The sequence below is a fragment of the Crassostrea angulata genome, chromosome 5 (genome assembly GCF_025612915.1).
Source record: "Crassostrea angulata isolate pt1a10 chromosome 5, ASM2561291v2, whole genome shotgun sequence".
NCBI lineage: Eukaryota > Metazoa > Mollusca > Bivalvia > Ostreida > Ostreidae > Magallana > Magallana angulata.
Genome location: NC_069115.1, coordinates 55,454,331 through 55,475,218, shown reverse-complemented (window position 1 = coordinate 55,475,218; position 20,888 = coordinate 55,454,331). Strand labels below are relative to the sequence as shown.

At 34.1% G+C, this 20,888-nt stretch overlaps 3 protein-coding genes across 4 annotated transcripts; 1 reads left to right on the top strand and 2 right to left on the bottom strand.

Annotated features, from left to right (window-relative positions):
• The first annotated feature begins 227 nt into the window (after positions 1–227).
• On the top strand, positions 228–10,381 carry LOC128183582 (uncharacterized). Of its 2 annotated transcripts, XM_052852655.1 has the most exons (3): positions 228–1,469; positions 7,896–8,036; positions 8,644–10,381. In XM_052852655.1, exons 2-3 carry the CDS (start codon positions 7,907–7,909, stop codon positions 10,152–10,154), a joined length of 1,641 nt encoding a protein of 546 aa, XP_052708615.1. In that variant the 5' UTR covers positions 228–1,469; positions 7,896–7,906; the 3' UTR covers positions 10,155–10,381. The 2 variants fall into 2 exon arrangements, with proteins under 2 accessions (XP_052708615.1, XP_052708614.1); XM_052852654.1 differs by lacking the exon at positions 228–1,469 and having other exon boundaries at positions 7,805–8,036; positions 8,644–10,380.
• A 345-nt stretch (positions 10,382–10,726) lies between these two features.
• Positions 10,727–17,964, bottom strand: LOC128183584 (glycerol-3-phosphate phosphatase-like). Its single transcript, XM_052852665.1, is given in 11 exon segments — positions 10,727–11,142; positions 12,018–12,027; positions 12,925–12,956; positions 12,958–13,065; positions 13,480–13,621; positions 14,405–14,552; positions 15,550–15,615; positions 16,401–16,538; positions 16,750–16,842; positions 17,396–17,463; positions 17,561–17,964. Coding segments are annotated over 11 exon segments (1,125 nt in total). The 5' UTR covers positions 17,688–17,964; the 3' UTR covers positions 10,727–10,949.
• A 1,692-nt stretch (positions 17,965–19,656) lies between these two features.
• On the bottom strand, positions 19,657–20,235 carry LOC128185515 (uncharacterized). Its single transcript, XM_052855097.1, has one exon. It carries the CDS (start codon positions 20,233–20,235, stop codon positions 19,657–19,659), a length of 579 nt encoding a protein of 192 aa, XP_052711057.1.
• Positions 20,236–20,888: the final 653 nt, after the last annotated feature.

Sequence of the window (20,888 nt, the reverse complement as noted above, 5' to 3'; positions counted from 1 at the left end):
ACTTATGTTTGACAAACTGGCAAGATACATTTCCGGATCCGTATCTACTTAAAGCTCTGTTTCAAGATATAAATGAAATGAAATACTGCCATACTTCGTGATCCTTCGCATTTGCCCTTTTTGTCCGCCTATTGATTTGGAAAACAATCAGTTACCCTATATATTGATGTCAGTTGGAGATTGCTTACTGAATTTTATAACAAGACAGTATATATACCCCAGTATCATTAAACACTTAATAATCCAATGGATGTGAGTGCGAGCTCTTCCGTCGATCTCGAGGTTTGTTAAAAGAGCTATCCCACTTAGGGAAATTGGATTAGTGTATAAACTATCCTTATCTAATGTCAACTAAGTTTTATTCGCGTACGTGCGAGAAATTTTCGCAAGATCCGCGTTTGCCTCGTCGAATATTTCTCGCCGCGAACCATCCTCAAATATCTTTGCTATTATACTTTTCAGATAATCTGCATTTAAATCGCGAAAATATCGCCTTGAGCCACTTTTTCTTCGGTTAATCGCGAAATAAAGTAATCGCGAAGAAAAGTTGGTTTACAGAATCTAAGTTAGCTTGAAGTGTTTCATTGTGAAATGGCAATTAAAGTAAAACGATGTAGTTCGTTTGTAATGTACCTGAAACACGTGCATATAAATCACCATAAGTGTATGCCTTGGCAACTTTATAAATACATCAAAGTTACTTCGATGTAGACTTTTTTCTTCTCAAATTACTTGAAACCGTAGAAAAAAATACTCATTAGAGACACATGTACATGTACGATCATCAATATCAGTTTTTTTCTTCAAAATATTAAAATCTGAGGAAACAATTGAGCTAAGTTTGTGCACAAATCAAGTTCAATAATTTAAATTATTTAAATTGCCGTGATAAAAACGATAAAATCGGTTTACCGAGGTGCAGAGTGCAAGAAATGCAATATCTACGTGCACTCAAATTCAATAAAATGCTATTCTGTGTAGATTGAAATCCAATTTCACAAAGGATTTTATTACTAGGATAATTTAAGTATCAATATTTCGCAATGACGAAACTGATTAATTTCGACTGTGAACAAAGGACGCCAATTAAAATCATATCGGAGACGATTAATTCAAAATGTTCCAATTCAACTGTCATGCAATAAGGTTTATCGATACAGACTTTAAACCTTTTCAGCTTGCAATTTTTTTGTTGATCCACGTACATTAAAAAGAGTCGGGATATAAAATTAACACCAAGACAATTAGGCGAGATATATCTTAATCAGGTTTAAAACCCAGTGACCCAGAAATGCAAAACTTCAAATTGATAAAAAAAAAATAGATCGATGGAATGCCAGTATAATCTGGTGCATGTCATCCTCGCTCCTTTGTCCACAAGTGTAAAGCCGGTTTCGATCCATCTTATATCTTAATTAGGTCAGTGTTTCTAACGAAAGAAGGGGTTTGATGAGGGAATAGGAATACACGTAAGTAATGGATTTATTGCCCTCCTTTTGATATATTTAGTGTGCTTTTGACTATGAAGAAGTTAAATACACAGAACCAGCAGTTTTTAACGAAGCATTTAGCGACGTTAGATACATAGTCCTTATTACTTGACAAAAAGACAATGGACAGTAGTCTCAAATATCAGGATTTTTATTTTCTTTGTGGACATTTTGAACTTATTCTAATTGTTTCAACGTAATCTGTCGTCAAAGCCTAAACAAATAGAATACTTAAACTAGAGCAGAGCTCGTGGCAAAGCCACGAGTAGGTCTTCCGTTGTTGCTGCGAGTTGAAAATGTATGTGATATGGTGTCAATAATTTATAATGACTAAACTTTCAGTTCTGCTTTTGTTATAAAAATGTGTTGTGATTGAAAGCCTGTATATAAAACGTGTTTTGAAAAAGAAAGAAAGAAAATGTTTTAGGAAAACTATCTGTCGAACACAGTTTATGTAATCGTTTCAAACATTTTTTAAAAAAATGAGATGTTTAATGGCGAGTTAAATTTTCAGAGGGTAGCAAGCATTGTTACATGTACTCATGATTCATGTGAGGAATTGTGTTTTTTGGGAGTTGATTTTAATCAACTCTCCTATGCAGTTACTCTAGCATACCGAAACTGAAACTGTGTTTGCACCTAAGCACAAATCATCGCCGCCGACAAGACTTAGTTCTTGAAAATAATGAAGCATTTTTTTAAAGGAAACTTTTTTATAAATACCTTGGAAATAATCAGATTTTAAATGATACGAACAATTTGAAGTTTTTTTTCGTCGTGTGTATTCCTACGCCAGAGTTCAATATATAGTCTCGTTCAACCATCGGCTGTCTCCTTACATCTCCGGCAAGTAGAGAGTCTATATTTAGAGGTCGCATCATCAAGCTATCACGTGACCTGGTATCTCTTGCTTGTCGGAGATTAACGGAGACAGCCAAGCATCTGGTTCAACGAGACTAGAGTTCATTATTGGTTGGATCCATACAATTTTTGAAATATTTGGAATACCAAAACATAGTTTGATGAAATCAATTCTATTTTGAAATATTACACAACATGATTCATCAGAGGTTTTTTCGAAATTCTAGTCGGAAAAGTCAGAGAATTCATATTATAAAAATCTGCATAATTCAAATGCAGATTATAAACTACTTGCCAAGCAAACTAGCATATCGTTGATTTTAAAATAAATAATATTCGAAAAAATCAACTCTCGTCAGTACATCAGTACTTTGATTTAAAAACCGAAGCCGCCTACAAAACACGTAACCTTTTCTCTAAGATAACTTCTTTATTTAAAAATATTTCTAAATTTTTGAAAACTATGTGCAAGTTTAGAATTGTTGCGTGATGACAAAATTTACAGACCGTGCAACGTACTACTACACCAAAAAACGTGCGACTTACGTGCGAGAAACGTTTCGTGTAAACCGTTTAGCATTTCGTGTGATTGTGAAGCGTTTCGTGTAAACCGTTTAGCGTTTCGGGCAAAGCGTGTAAATCGTTTCGGGCAAAGCGTGCGAGAACCGCGTGAAACATTCATCAGATTTCATTCGGAACTCACTGATACTTCAATTCATTTTCAATTGATGAAAGGGAATATATCCAAGATATCTTCATTGAACAATTTTCACTCATAAAATTTCACAGGAACGAAAACAATTTTCTTACGGAGATTTATAATGGGAAATGTTTACATCTTTTCTCCATTCGGAAGTACTCGGGATACCTCGCGCAATTTTTAAACGTTATCATCCGGGCTTATTAATGGCTGATGCAATGCAAAATCCCCGTAGACTTTCAACATTGGGATGTGTATTGAAACCTGAAGCGGTAGAGGGGGCGTTTCAACACATATAATCTGGACATTTTTCATATAAGTGGATGAACGTAGTTTGAGCACAAAGGTATTTACTATTATTGAAATATCAAGCAAAAAGTGGTGGAAGAAAAAACTCGGGACATAGTATATCTTATAAATTTATGAAACCTTGAAGTGTTTTGAAATTCTTTAACCAGGGAACAACGATGTCTATATAAAGATCAGTAATAGGATAAGGTAATTTCAAACATAGAAGACTGTACGAATATTTAAGAAACTGTTTTTATTACAAGTGTTACCGTTAATAATTAAATCAAAGTTTGCAGAATCTTCCTGGAATTAAACATAGTTTGTAAATTTACTTTGTATAAAAACTTTCTTCATGGTTACTCAGTGTGAGACATTCTTTACCTTAGACATTTTACTTTTCCACTAAGCATCCGCCTTCGTTGCCTTTCCTTTACACTACATATAAATTCATCATGTTCATAAGTGATTATTCGTTCGCATTTTAAAATATTTAATGTCCGTATTCTCGGACTCCATGCTAGGAAATTTAGTTGAATATAAGCTACGTCATTCTAACCATGTGCATGTTGTCGACGGCGCGCGGCCAAAGAAATTTTCACAATCGTTCTTTAAAAAGCTTTAAAGTTATACAATATAGGATATACATGTAATTTTTATATACAGACCTTAATTATTTTGTTTGCAAGTTTATAACTAATGATTATTCCTTTATCGGCACCACTTATAATTTACTCAACTCTCTCTCTCTCTCTCTCTCTCTCTCTCTCTCTCTCTCTCTCTTTTCTTTCTCCCATTCAAGTCACGAGCGGCAATGTCTTAACTCCGCCCAGCTACGCTCTGATTGGACAAAGGTCAGTGAAAACATTAGGTAGAAACTTTTCTGGAGTAAACCCCTATTAAACGCTTCAATGTACTTAGCTGTAACATAAACGATCATGTTTTGATAAGCATATATATTTTTTTATTTATTTACATCGATAACTCTTACTGAGACCATTCGACTTTGTACAAGCAGCACACATAACCTCGGACATCGGGTGTCTCCTGCACCTGGCTGAACCTGTCAATCAACCTATGTGTATTTGTTTTCATTGGATGGTCAAGCGTCTCTTTTTTTGTCAATAGCCAATGGAAAATTAATGACTTCAAGGTAATCGGAATCAGTATTTGATGAAGCATACAATTCAATTGCAAATAACAAAATTTTTATTAATTATCTGAAAATTATTTAAACCACTGTTAATGGAAAACAAAGAGTCTTAGAAGGAATTAACACACAGGGATTTGTCTACAATGTACACAGTCATGCAATTAATTATTATGGGAATCTTCACGTATGGTACTTAATTCAAATAGATCATGATAATCTATTCACTGTACGCCGTTATACACGTACATGTAAGGAGCGCCGGTAATATATACGAAGATTGGGTCAAAAAATTAAATCATTTTTATTTCTTGTTGTTTTCAATACAATGTTAAATTACTTTGAAAAAAAAATCCGAAATAGTAATTACAACTTTCTTTTTTGTTTAATCATTTGAATTTTTTCTGAGGTGCATGGATATGTACAGAACATATTTATTTACGCGAATGATACGACATAGGAAAAAAATTAACGGATGTTTGTATAACATTGTTTTCTAACGAATGTGACTAATTTGATTTTAAATATTTTTCAACATTATCAACGTAAATAATATCAGATTTATTTACTGTTTGTATTTTTACATCGTATTCTCTGAAACCAATAAAAATACTAATGTTAGAAGAAAAATCAAATCCCGCCGAATACTGAAAACCCGATTTCAGTTTGTAATCATGCGGATTTTATTTTTGGTATTGACAATTGAGTTACGGTAACATTTTTTCTGGATGATTTTTTTTAATTTTATGTAGTAAAAGCACCATTCCAATTGTTACTCAATAAACATAACAATTGATGACCAGGGGCTATATATGTTCTGAGCTGTGTGCGCTGAAGCGACACAAGATTCTCGGTCGCACGTGGCGGTTGAATTAACACAGACTGACCGAATAAACAAACGGGTGGGAAAGTGAAACAAATTGTTACACATAAGAAGAAGCCACCAAAAACGATTTTCGACAGATCTTGATATCGTTTCGCGAATCAAAAAAAAAAAAACAGCGCGAGCTCCTGTCATCGGGGCGGGAGGAGGGGGGGGGGGGGGGCAGCAATGAGTTCGCTTCCACAATGAAACGAACATGTAGAAAAACTACAGAAGTGATTAATATGTGACCGATAGAATCTAATTTAAAGTGTTTAAAACTCATGTGAATATTCTTTTAAATAATCATCGGATGCCTCAACTCAGGACATTCTTTTATCGTGCTAGCACCTACCGCAAACATGTAACATGGAACTTTGATTATAATTTAATTTGATTTTTAAACTACCTTGTACGCTATCGTATACATCAATGCTTAATCAACTGTACAAGTAAAATAAATTTATCTTTTCAACTTAAACCAATATAATAGTTGAAAACATAATAAAATATAGTTGTGTCCGTGCAAAATATGAAACATGAACGCGTGATAAGGTACATGTAGAAGATCACGAACCGACCGCGGATCACTTGTCCACTTGCGCCGGATCTCCTCAGCCATGTGCAATGGATGATCATCATTTAAATGTTTAATATTTAGGGGTTGTTGTTGTTGATTTAAAGCATTATTTGTACAGTTTATAAAATATTTTACATAAACAAACCAACCATTAATTTATGTCTGACGGTGTTTCCGATTTGGAGTAATATCGTTCATTAATATTCATTTACGCTCAGATTTAATTAAATAAATACAAAATGGACAAACTTAGATAACATAAAATTAAAACAGTTCTTGTATTTACGGCTATATTAACTCAAACACGTTCATATGCATGGAAGTGTGCGTCTCGGTGTGCGAATCTTGTGTATTAAATAACCGCTATGTAGTGCAGCCGTGGCTGAGATCCTCGGCCGTGGGCGAACGATAGATTACGTAAAGGTATAACGCACAAACCCGCACAGCTAAGAACCCAGAAAGCTTTGAAAAGATTGCAGTGTAATGACCTTACTCTATCAAATAGAAGTTATTTATTTTAAGCTCAAAAACCCACAATTGATCTATGTATATTATTGCTTTAGATTGAAAATGACATTCCTTTATTAATTAACTGAACGATTTCTTAATTGACACACAATCGTTTAATCCATAAAAAAATATGTGTAATCAAAACGAAAACAATTCTTGAGTTTGCGGATAAATAAACTCATATATGAGAGACGCAACTCTCGTGTATTAGATCACCGCTGACCGCTAGGTAGTCCAGCCGCGACCATGGTGACCGATTTTCTCGGCCGCAGGCGAGGGAGAGCTTACGTAATGGTACACACACACAGCTCTGATTCAAAGTAGATTTTAAATGCATGGAGTTAATAACTAAAATGTAATGCATATATTTTTTTTTTTAATTCCATATTTTGTGGTTTACTAGAAAAGAAAAACAATGAATTGTTTCCCAAATCCAGTTTTTAAGGATTGTGCATTAAAGGACCTTAACAACAATGACTTAAACTCCTAAAATAAAGCACGTATTCTAAAAAAAAAAAATTCTTATGAATTAATGCCGTTTGTATAAACCAGCATACTTTCTGCGGTAACTTTATGCCAGTTGTACGCGCAAAGACTTTCGTTAACTTGTCAAATGAAAACAGGTACATGTTAACATGTTAAGCATTTTACACTCATACTACACAAATCTCATACAAAATAACATTGTAACGACCTTTATGAGATCCCAACAAACAACTTTTCCAGCAACAGCCATATCAAAATCCTAACCCTTTTTGAGTTATTAAGCAAAAACTTTTAGGAGCTATTGGCCCTTAATTTAAGGGGCCAGCCCCTTTTTATTGGTGTCAAATGAAAGCCCTTGATATTTTGGACAACTTTTATTCTACATGTCTTAACAAAATGTTTTTCGTTTAAAAGATATAAAGGAAAACATGTCTAAATTTTTGCACTTTTTTGAATCCTGTTTTTTGACCCCCTACCTTTTCCTAAATAAAAAACGTAATCTAAAAACAAAAACAGATGTGCACAACTACAATGTCTCTGTTATTCAAATTCGTTGGATTCCCATTCCCTGCTATCATAGTCTCGGAGCCTTTGTCTGGAAACAAAAGGCCCTAAAAAATTTTTAAAGGGGAATAACTCTTTAACGGAAAGGGAATTCTACATTTTATGAATTGCTTAAGATAGGGTTTTGTAAAGTACATTAGCCCTGAAAATTTGAGCAAAAACTGTTCAGAAATGAGCAAGATATGAAGCCTCAAAGTTCGCGTCTAGGAAACAAAAAAAAAAAAAGAAAAATAAGAATAATCTTAATTTTTTTCCCGCACAATAATAGAAAGGTCTTCCGTTGGAAACGGAAGACCTTAAAAAATCGACTGAATATACTAATATATACTTAGTTCAAAAAAAAATCTTCGTTTACAAAACATTTCCTAAATTTTGAACGTTTTTTTAAAAGAACTTTTTTTCAGCCCGAGTCACCATGAGCATAATAGCAAAGCGGCATTATTCCCTGGCCGCAAGGCGGTCATCCAATCATGATATACTACAAAACAGGCGTCGCTCATCCGCGTGTGAGGTACATCTAGCAATGGAGGAAGTGCGACAGCTTGGTAAGAATAGCGAGGGTTGGCCAACTTGTGTGTACGACTGTACGTCCACCGATTGATACACCCAACTGAACTCATACAACTGTAAAACGGCAATAAACTTTGTCTCACTGAACCGGTTAAATCTGAGTAAATCAAGAAGCCACTGCATATGATAACTATATATGGAAATTGACTAAAGATTATATAAGCTTCAGATCCTCTTACAGAGGTCCTGTAAAATACCTTCAAATGTAGACAAGTAGTACATGTGTATATGGTCAAATGGATACTGGCTGTTAGATCTCGGTACAATTGTATAGCATACTGATCAATAATGCGATATTTCACGTAAGTCAAGATTCTCTAATATTATATTTAAAAGATAATTTGATGCATTAAGATCATTTTGCAAGTAATGTGTAGCTTCATGATAAATAAAACTTATTCAAATCTTAAAATTCAGCACACATTGCAGCTATAAAATGCAATCCGCAAAACTGTTTTCCAAAAGTATTTTTGGAATCCAAGAAATTCCAATGTAAGCAAGTTCACATCTTGATAATTAATGCACACTACTACCTAATGGACTGCTGCTCTAGCCCTCTTCGTCACAATTATTTTTTTATAGATCGTCGCCATGTTTTCCACGAAAAAGAGAAGGTCATCAACGAGTCGAGCGAGTCTCGGGTTTCCATGGAGACTGGCGGTGATATACAGACCGGAACTATGATGCCGTATGAACAACTGATGCATGCTATCGCCATTAAAAGCTTCCCAAACGTAGCCATTGCTGTACAGGATATACTCACGAACCAGGAACCAGTTCTCAACAAACGCAAGCTCGCACTATATCTGGAAACCATCAACACCCAAAATGTCCCCATCATTCGTGAAGTCATGTCTGCTATAAGACCTTGTGCTTTATTTCCAAAACATTACAAGTATACACTCATGATGAAAGCTGTTGCAACCAGGGATTCGGATATCGTCGACGCTGTCTGCAAACAGATGCTTCCAAGATGCAAGTTATCAAAAGAGGACACGGTTCGACTTCTGAGAGAAGTGTTAGGCATGGATGATATACGTCCCATGACATCTATATGTGGGTCTTTGAAAAACCAAAGAGCCGTGGAAAGAGACCATGCCTACTGTCTTCTTCTTCAAGCTGTAAAATCTGGAAGTCCTACACGGGTGATTTATATCCTTCGTGTGATAAGACCAAAGAAGGCCTTAACCTTGCAACAGAGTTCCACCCTCATGATATCCTCAATAGAGTCGGGTAATTTGGAAACAGTTCATATTATACTTAAGTTACGCAAGAAATATCCCACCAAAATGATTGAAAAGTGTCTTTACCGAGCTTTGACATCCAGTGCAGATATTTTCTTGCATCTGATACACGAAATAAAACCACGAATTTCCAATCTTGCGTTAGACGAACTTTTAAACAAAACGTACATCATTAACGGAAACCGAGAAGCGACCTGTCACATTCTAAGACACTACCCAACCCCGTCAGATGTTGCAAGTAAATTTCTCAAAGTCTTCATGCGAGACAATGACACAGTTTTGGTCCCTGTCATATTGACCCACGTCGCCAATCTGACCAATGAGGAGGTCCAGTGTATCTGTCGATTGTCCTTGGACACCTGCTCAAACTTGTTCATATTCTTCACCGGGACTCACAGCTGTCCCGGAGAAGCAGTTACAGAACTCTTTGCCGACCACTTTCAACAAGCAAATATCGAGAATGGAAATAGAGCTATGTTCCAAACAGAAACCTTGCCCGACACCATCGTTCACTTAATTCGATCATTACAGTATTCAGAATCAAAAATCATGAAGAGCCTTCTCCTGCATTTTGCAAAATCAGACAATGTACCTGCCCTGCGATTATTCTGTAATTCTTTCATGAGGACTGATAAGGATAAACACATTTTCCATGTAATTGACACTCTCCTGTCTATATCTTCAGACACTGAAGGTATTGAGTGTTTGTTGAGTTCCATTCGATCTCCCTCACCCAAATTGCTCACCAAACTTGACGCCATTGTTAACAAAAGTAAAGTTGACCCAAACCTAATTGAGATGGTCCAACATTACAGACAAAAATTAAAACATGTTGAAACAGAACTTTAAAAAAATCTCTGTTTTGCATCCTACAGTTTTTGTTCTTCTTGTTAAAATGCATGTATTTCAGTAATTTCAGTCAAGTCATTTGTTTATGCGACAGGTAGACTTTTAGGACCACTCAAAATGAGTAAGAAGGTACATATATTGTTGATTTGATTTTCCTCACGTTTTTTTTTAAAACACCGATTGAAACAATAAAATCAGTTTGGTTTTTGCCCATGTTTCTCTGTAATGTTCTTAGATATACATTAATTTTTTCATATTTATCAAACCACAAGTCTGTCAATCAAGAAGCCAAAGGTAATTTTGTTGATAATCATTAAGCGTAATCCATGATTCACAAATCTCTAGAAGAACCCTGTTTCAATTTTGCCAGAGTTCTCCAAGGGTTATATTATGTGGTTTACACTCCATACTTTAGCATATATAGACTGTGTATCAAGAAATCCTCTCATACAAATGTATAAACGTTACACTGTATTTGGTTGACAACCAACTTCTGAGTCTATGTCTCATAGATCTCCTTTGGGGTCACGTCAGAAATAAGAACAGACTGAATCATTAACAATATAAAACATGAACATATATCATACAAAATTTTATTTTTGTAACATTTAAACATCTTGGTTATCTAACAATTGTAAAATTCGTTCAACATTCTATCAAAATCAACCAGATTCATATATACATGTACAGTTATGGCTGATATTACAAAGGAATAATTGATATCTGGATAAAAAAAAATTATAAAAAATTACATCATTTTTATAATAGAAGTTTCTAATTGCTTTCCTATATTCTCTATGGTATATTGAATCCTAGGAGTTTCCCGAGCTGACCCAGTTTGTTGGCGTAGTAGGTGGGTACGTAAGAAGCCTGGGTGGGGTCCCCCGAGGCCTTGTAGGTCTCTACGTCAGACAGGGTGGAGACCCCGGTCAGGACCAGAAGGGACTGCATCCCACAGTTTGTGGCCATGGATATGTCAGTGTTACACCTGCCAGGGAAAGAGTGTAGGTTACAGCAATGGAAACCACTTTGTTGGATATATCTAAGTACATAAATTTTTAGCGTTCTGCACATTGGGCCATTAAATAACTAAAATTGCATCTGAGTAAGCTATTAGAACCATTTTAACAAGAGCTTTGACTTTGGGTAGTTGTGTCAAACGACAACGTGACGTTGGCCTGTCCATTTCATTGCTGGGCATTCAGCCATGGCTCTTTGAAATCAACATAGTTTGTCTGGCTTTTAAGTTAAGTCTAAGCAATCGGTGTATATTTCGCTTGAAACCAGCGTCATTTTGAACTTGTTTTGACAGAAGAAATTGATAGTTACATCCTACTGAAAGTCCAAGGCCTTGTTAAAATGCTTCTATAACATATCAAGTTGAATAAATATGCGATGAATTCCTTTCTATTGTAAGTAACACTATCTGATAGATAAATCATACAGAAATACAATGTATGTGTAGTCTGAATGGCAAATGAACGGTTTTAATAGTGGTTTCTTAGATTAAAAAAAAAATCTTAAAATTATCGACAACACCTTAAACCTTAAAGGTTGTCATACAGTATGAAGACTCTGTCGCACGTCTAATACAGTCTTAATAGCGGGTTGTTTTGGTTTTATATCCTTGGTTTACCGACATTGCTCATGCGCAATAAACAGGGTATAGAAATTATCAGTTTCTCTACAAAAACTTGGGGGGGGGGGGGGGGAGGTCGGTCGAACGCCTTAGTGTGTGTTTTCCCGTACACTCCATTATTCTCGGGGGGGGGGGGGGGGGGGGTTAAAACAAATTTGTCGACTTCTATTTGAGAACTGTATAGTGGAAATCTGCATTCATGCATTGCACAGTTGATCTTTTACCTTAAGAGGGCTGGATAGTTGTAACCATTTTTGGACAATGTAAGTCTCATTTGGCAGAAGAGCTTTGTATGACAATACATGTAGTAAAACGTTCAAATTTTACAAATAAAGACCTTTGTATGATAATATTAAAATGTTCGAATTTTACATATAAAATATTACGAATTTTTCTTTACTAAATAAAAGTTTATGGCTAGAGAAATCTTTCTAAAAGTTTAAGGTAGATCTGATGGTAATTTTTGGACCACCCATCTTCCTTATTTAAAACATAATAATTATGTCTGATTAAGCATAGTGTATTGTATCTGTAGACTCTTTGTTGCAAATAAGCAGGTATTAAATGGGTCTGTCATTTTTTTTTCAAAAATAGCAAATCTGGCAAGCCAATAAAAGGATGAATTGTTTGGTCTTGATTCTCTGAAACTTTTTGATAGGAACTGTAGCACTGTTGAGTTTGAAATCCCATTTTACTCAAACATTAACATCATTTTGTTGATAAACAACAGTTGAGTATTGTATATGTTTCACAGATACATATATCTATTGCAGCTTACAATTCCAATGGAAGTGACAACAGAAAGATTCACTGTAAATATAGATATGTAAATAGATATAATAAAACATTTTATTTCTCTAATAGTATCAAAACCTATAAATAAATAAACAATTAAAAAAAATTTCAACCTTTTATTAAATTCAAAAAACTTACTCAAATGTACAGCTGTAATAGGTAAAATAAAATCTGGTAAAAAGGCTTTCAAAAGAAAGATTAATATAAGGGTAAAAATTAAATCTAAAATTAAATACATGTATAAGCACAAGATGTGAGGTATTTCAACAGATAAGTTACTGTATGCCCCCTATATATTCTCAGGTATACTGAATCCTAGGAGTTTCCCGAGCTGACCCAATTTGTTGGCATAGTAGGTGGGTACGTAAGTCCCCCGAGGCCTTGTAGGTCTCTACGTTGGACAGGGTGGAGACCCCGGTCAGGACCAGAAGGGACTGCATCCCACTAACTGTGGCCATTGAAATGTCTGTATGACAACTGAGGGTGAAAAAAGTAGGTTCAATAAAAGGAAAAAATAAAAAAATAAAAACTTGGTATGACTTATCAGTGTATTTCAAATGAATCACTGGCAAACTTTTCTATTGTTTTAGTGGATCCAGCCACAAAGGGTTGGGGGATTGTGAGGGAGTAGTAGAGACCGAGAGGGGTGTGTGGTGGTCAAGACCTTTACCCCTCATTTTAAAATCATCTCAATAATTTTTATTGGATCTACTCCTATCATTTACATAATGAAAAGTCTCTGTCATATTGTTTGAAGAAATCCTTAAAATTGCTCTTAGTCAGTCTTTGGGCTAAAACACCCTGAATTAGCTCTTTAGAAGTTGGTATAGATCCTTGTTTAGATTTACATATCTCTAAAAAATATTTCAAATAAGCTAGAGAACTGCTCACCTGTCTCCCACCATCATACACCTGGCTGGGTCCAGATTGTGGGCCTTCTGTAGACATCTGAACATGTTGGTTTCTGGTTTCCCCATCACTAGAGGTTCTCTCCGGGCAGGAACCTTTACAGAGGCAACAATGGTCCCCGTCCCTAAACAGTTCAAAGTTCAGTTGAAGAGGGTTTAATATATTTAAATTAAATTAATACACGAGTAGAAATAAGGCCTATAAAAAAAATTGTGTGTTTAGGGTAACACTGATGAAAAAATTAGGTTAGGTAGGTAGGGATTTTTATTTATCTTATCATATTTTTTTCTGCATGAATCCTAAGAATGTTAGTTTGTGTCATATTTAAAAACATATGTTTTAATAGAAATAATATAAAATTCACAATCGGATAAAAACAGACATCTAAAAATGGTAGGATCGGGGCATTTTTGTAGGTAAGGTCGGGTTACCCTAAACACACAACTTCTTTTTTAGGCCTAAGTACAAAAATTCTCTATACATGTAATAATATTTATGCTTAGCAAAAATCAAACAAATATTCAGTTCCCCAGGCAAAAAATTGAAGAAAAAAAAATATAATGCAGCAGAAAATTTCATTGCTAGAACTGGAAAGGGGAATAACTCTATTTTAAAGTTAAAATTGATATTTTTTCTTTTTGAGGCAATACATTAATCAATGTGCCAGCACCTGACAAAATGTGATGTTTCCTGAGAAACTATATATATGATCATCCATTTTCTTTTTGGCCTTTGCAGCATGTACTTGCAACCTTCATCAAAACTGTTGAATGAAGTAGTTTGATCAACCATTTACAAAAGCTTACTGACATACAAATAATACATACAAAAAATAAATTTTTTTACATGTACACACTTTGTAGTTATTATTTACATCCCCCATCAGCAACAGACTTCCGTCACTTACCTGGAATAACAAAAGGCACATCCATAGGGAGATGGGTATCTTCATTGGTGGCTAGAAAGATACAATCCTTCTGTCTGGCATATGACGCAGCTTTCATCATTTTGGGATAAGAAATATATTTGTCAAATCCAACCAAGACACATTTTATCTGAAAACAGAAGTAGTTTATATCAGAGACCAGCCTTTTTTGGAAGCTTATATGTACATGTACCATAGATCATTTCAATGGATAGATAACTTGTCTATAACATTACCAAATTGCAACTCAAACTTTTCTGTACACTTTCAAAGATCATTTTCATGAAGTTCAACAAAATTATTTGCTTTTAAGCATTAAATATATAAGTACATGTACATGTATTTATGTAACAACTTTTGTTCAGATCTCGAAGATCTTTGAAATTTATCATCATACATTTTAGATTTTAAAAAATCCAACAGATTCATTTGCACTTTTTTGTTCTCCTACAGCTAGAAATAGATGCAAAATAGTTTTACCATAAACACTGGTTAGAGAGCAGAAACACAATAACACAATTAATATGTACATGTAAAAATTCATCTCTTGAATTTAGATTTAAATATTAAGAGTTTCAATGAACATGTTTTAAGCATTGAAATAAAGATAGTATTACCATGATCAAGATTGATTACTTGGTATATGTATATTTAACCTCAGAGTCTGAAGAAATTTAAAACTCCATATCCTGACCAAATATTGTAAATTTAAGTCTTAGAATCTGTGTCTAATTTTTGTCAGTTGTAAATGAGAGGGCAAACAAATAGGTTTGTGAGGGGTATTTTTAAAATGGGGCCTTGCTGACAATCATTTAATGGCAAATATGGTACAAGTTAAATTAAATACAATTACAGCATAACTTGATTGACATCATAAGAAGTGACGAGGAATGTGCTGTTAAGATCCATTCACATATCAATCATTTCAATCAAAGGTGGGATGGAATTTTCCAAATGGCCTTGACAAGTAATAACTTGTCATTCATGATAAAATTGTTAGTATTCAAGAAAAAACTTCTGATTTAATACCTAAATGATTGTGATCCCAATGTGCGTATAAATCATAAAGGTTAAAATGTGTACAAGTAAAAATGGTAACAGGTTTAACAATTTGACATAGTACTGACCGCAGGGTCAAGGGTAAATCCGGACACAACTTGTAGCCCTGCTTGGTTATCGTCGGGAGGGTCTGGCTTCAAGAGAATAAAGTCCCTAAACATACAGTTACACAATATGGAAAAAAACTATACATGTAAATTATAGAGTCCAAACATACATTTGTGAAAACTAAAATTATCATCATCTGCAATTCTTTTCATGACAGCTTGGTCATTGTTGAAAGCCAAAAAATACTGATTCAATGTGAATATATACATTTGAAAAACTGTATTATAAATGTTTTCCTACCCCCCCCCCCCCAAAAAAAAATAAAAAAAATTCACTTAACATGGTAAGATAGCTTATAAAAATGTATGCATAATAATTATTTCAAAAAATCAAAGAATTATGTTTTAACTTGATACCAGTAAAACATTTAAAGAGATTGAAATATTTTTTTAAAAATTCTGTGCATCGGGCATCATTCCATTAGACTGAAAAGATTTGTAACTTTTCATTCGTTCTTTGGTAAAACACAGTCCAGACAACACCAGAGGGACTGAGTATGTTAAGCTCTGTCCCATGAGCCTAATGACTGAGAAAGGAAATAGAGGAGTTACTTATCATTGTAGCTTATTCAGGTGATCAAATTAAGCTGCTTTACAAGAGAAATCAATTGTATCAATCAATGATATTCCATAAAAATTAAAAAAGCACACAATATCAGATAATTCTAATTTATTCACTAATTGTGCATGATTTAAAATCTAAATTGATCTCAGATTAATATTTCTTACCAAAGGGTCATAGTTTCCTTATTTATGTTCTGTCTTTAGCAAAACCCAACATAAACAAACTCAGTCTTATTTTTCATACTCACACCAATTCCTGTGTGCTTCAGACCAAACCTATCCAACTCTTCTCCCATGCTGGGATTGCCAACAACGTAAATCTTTCCTTGGAAGTTCATATTATGTAGGTACAGGGCCGAAATGTAACTTGTACACACAATCTCCTCCTTCATTAATAATATTTATATAAAGCAATTCACAATTTCATATGACCATTTTCAAACTGAAAACTTTGTTGATTATTAGCAAAAACAATGTAAATACATGTATTGAAGACTGTCAAACTCTGTAAAAATTTCAACAGAAGTTTAATTATACAAATTCATAGCACACGTTCTAAATACACTTATAAAACAGGAAAATCTGCCTTCCTCTCACCTCTGATGCAGGAAATCCGAGCTTGACACACTTTTCAGCATACTCAGCCCGAGTTTTTGTGCTGTTGTTTGTGATGTAAAATACTCTCTTCCCCTGTAATGTGAAATTCATTCCTGTCAGAGTTTGAACCATAAAATGAATTATCACAACTCCCCTATGTTAAGCACTGACTTAAATACAATCAAAGACAGTCATATTTTATTTAAATTACTTGCCGGAAACTCATTTTTTTTAGTTTTTGGTTTGGTTTTTTTTTTAAATTTAAATTCAGTAAATGAGTTACTTGGAAATTTATTTGTGTTTTAAACTGCTGTATTGCCCCAGAGGCAAAGTCCCTAATGCTTAAGTGCCCCTAATTTTTTTATTTAGTGCTCCAATTACATTTCACAAGTACACTAATGGATAAAGTGTTGGGCTTGTGATCCGTACATCCCCCCCAAGTTCGAATCCTGGAGGGGCTTTCGCTGTTTCATCATGTACATACTGTTTTGATTTTTTTAGATATTCATTTTTTATTCCAAATCTGCAAATTTTTCGCCTGTTTGACATATATTCAGTTTATTTATCATATCTTCCATAATCAAATAATTTACTATTAATATAAGTGACTTTTTTTCAGGTGTATTATTCCAGGTCCCAGTCTTACCAAAGCTTTTAGTCCTTTCACAGTTTCTAGGCTTCCGGGAATTACTTCATTAGCATTCCATAACACACCTATAATATAAAGTCAACACGATAAGAAAATTGAATCTATAACAACATTTAATTATGTTGACAGTTTGATTTTTCTGTAGCCAGTAGAGAATATTACCATCACAGTCAAATAAAAAGTTGTCCACATTGTTAGATATCTCTTTCGCAATATTGGGACTGATTTCTTCACACATCCTGATTAATCCCCCCGCTGCACGTGTAAAAAGTTGTCTAGTGATATGCATAAAGACATTGGACGTTGATCACGATCATCTACCATCAACCAGCGTAAGGGAACCAGTTAAATTAAAGAATTGGGTAAAAAGACAAATGGATGTTGCCGAATCCGCGTTTGATTTTCGGGGGAAACAAATCTCAGTTGCGATATGCCGGGTCGAGAATTTCACACCTGAAACACAGGGGCTCGTCACGAAGTTTTTTCAACCTTTTATATATGTAATGATTGTGTTATTGTAGATAAAGACAACAACTCCAACGTAGGGTTCTCTATTATGACTTTATATTATATCATAAGCTCTGAAATATTTAACAATACATGTATCACAATAAGTAATTTATCAATATCACATCATCATAAAAATAAAATAGATCACACATAATATATCATTTCATTTTGTTATACTTTCATGTTAAATACTGAAATCTGATTGGTTAAGACGCAGTTAATAATATTTACTATTACCCTCAGCGTTAGCAACGCACTTGGCAACGGGTAACATTAAAAAATGTTACATGCGCGAAAATTATGCGCGTACGGTTCGCTGTAGAATTCACGTTATTCCTATATAAAAGCAGAAAAATGTTCTTAAAAATTTAAAAAAAGACATTCAGTATAACAAAATAAATAGTGCCTGTTTTGGAGGATAACAGTTGAAATTGACACCCCTCGAAAACCATTGTCAACCTCCGCTTCGATTTTGCCAAGCACAGTTTACAAGCAAGAGTTATTCCCCTTATCACATTGCTAACTGATATATAAAGAGTTAAATAATATTTATCCCGTGTCATGCGCGGATCTAGAGGGGGGGGGGGGGGGTCGGGGGGGTCCCGACCCCCCCCCCCCCCCTGGAAAATGAAAATTTATTAAATTTACATAGTAAAATTATCGAGAAAATATGCCTCGGACCCCCCCTGGCAAACACAATTATCCTTCGGACCCCCCCCCCCCCCTGGAAAAATTTTCTGGATCCGCGCATGCGTGTAATTAATAATTTAGATAGTTATTAATGTTTAATAAATAAAACATATTAAACTTAACTTAGGCAATAAGTATCAAATCTGATATTTATATATATGCATACCTATGTGTGACACAAAGCCTAATTGATCTGCATCTGCATGATCCTTCTATATTCTTCAGGTATGGAATCTATATACATATAGCAATACTCTTAAAACTACATTTAGGTTATCTAGCTTAAGATTGTTAAAATAACTATAATGAGTGTTGCTCAAACACTAAGTTTTCACTCATGATAATTTACATTTAAATAGATTTACATTTCACTATATATCATTTACTTATCTAGCAAATATAATATACTTTATTAATAAGCAGTAATCTTAATAGCATAAAATATAAAACAATTACTTACAGTCTATAGATTTCTTCTTGGTCTTAAGATAAATACATCTGGTCAGTATGAAGATCAGATCAAAAAGGACAAAGCAAAGAGAGGGAATTTAAAAGACCAATCAAATTGAGAATTCAAAAATAGAATTGACCATGTGATATATAATTAACTAAAACAGGTTTACACTGACCATAATGACCATTGTGATGTCATACTATATAAATAACTATGTAGCTATTTACATACTGTTAGGTTGTACATAAAGTTGTTTATATTGACAACTTTTATAGTAAATACTGTAAACTTATAATTTATAGAACTATTAATTAATAATTTCATGAAAATGAAATTATGACTTAATTAATATGAAATATCACCCTATCACATGCTTCCCCTCTTCGTGAAATGACGTCCTCGTCATTTATTACTTATCAAAACAAATATCTACGAGTAATTTGAATTACTTTTAAACCTTCATGACTGCAAGAAAACTGTAAATAAAATATCTTAAAAACTATAAAAACGCACTATATCTCGCCTAGTAATTTTATAGACTTTATCACTAATTTAGCTGATTGAACTGACTGGTTAATACTGATCTCGTGTAAAATTGTAAATACTAATGTCTACCAGAAATGATCTGTAGTAGAGTCTTTTCTATAAGTTCTTTGCTATTTTTAGAGTTAAAAACATCACTAGAGACTAATGTCTGAAGGTAGTCTGCTCTTATCTTCCAATCTGGTTGTTTTGTTAATACCTGTTGATTTACTATATAATCGCCACTTGTAATCCATGATGTTGTTTTCTTTGCTCTCTGAGATCTCCTTGGTAATGGTTCTGTCTGCTGTTCGTAAGCTGGATTTTCTCTAGAATTGGTATTATCCAAATCATTATCATCATCATCTTCTTCAGTATCATCTTCAGCATCATCACCATCTGTAGATGTATCTACATGTACTTCCTTTATCTGAGTATCTTCTGCAGTTCTATCTTCTTCATGGTTGTCTTCTTCATCATTGTTATCTTCTTCATTGTTGTTATCTTCTTCATTGGCCAATGAATTCTCTATTCTCAAAGCAACAGTATCGTCGTTGCTATGTGCAATGGAATCTGCTTCATGCACCATTATCTCATCACTGTTGGTATCTGATGCAGAATCTTCATATTTTGAAGCATTCAATTGAGATCTTCTTTTCATTTTGATCGATTTCCTTGGTGCTGGCTTTGGTTTTTCTTCTTGTAAATCAACATGTCCAATTGGAAGTTGCAAATTTCTATGTAAAGTTCTTGATTTTGAAAAGTTATTTTCCTTTTTAACTATGTATACAGGAATGTCCTTGTTAGGTTGACTAATTACAATGTATGGGTCTTCTTCCCTTTTGTCTGACAACTTATGCGGGCCATCGAAAGCAACTATCTTCACCAGTACTTTATCCCCGGGTTGAATAACAGTACCTCTTATTTTGATATCATAGTTTTTCTTCTGCTTTTCCTGAGAAATTTTGATAGATTTCTTTGCCAAATTGTACGATTGTTCTAATTTAGATTTTAAAGATTTTATATAAGCGTTGAGATTTTCTGGTTGATTTTGTTCTTCTGTTCTGAATAGTAAATCTATTGGAAGTCTCGCTTCTCTGCCAAACATTAGAAAGAAAGGTGATTGACCTGTTGTCTCTTGCTTCATAGAATTATATGCATGGACTTAACTTGAAATATGTGATTTCCAGTCCTGTTTTTGCGAATTCTCAAGAGTTCCAAACATCTTTATCAAAGTTCGATTAAAGCGTTCTGTCAATCCATTTCCCATTGGATGGTATGGCGTTGTTCTAGACTTGTTAATGCCCAATATAT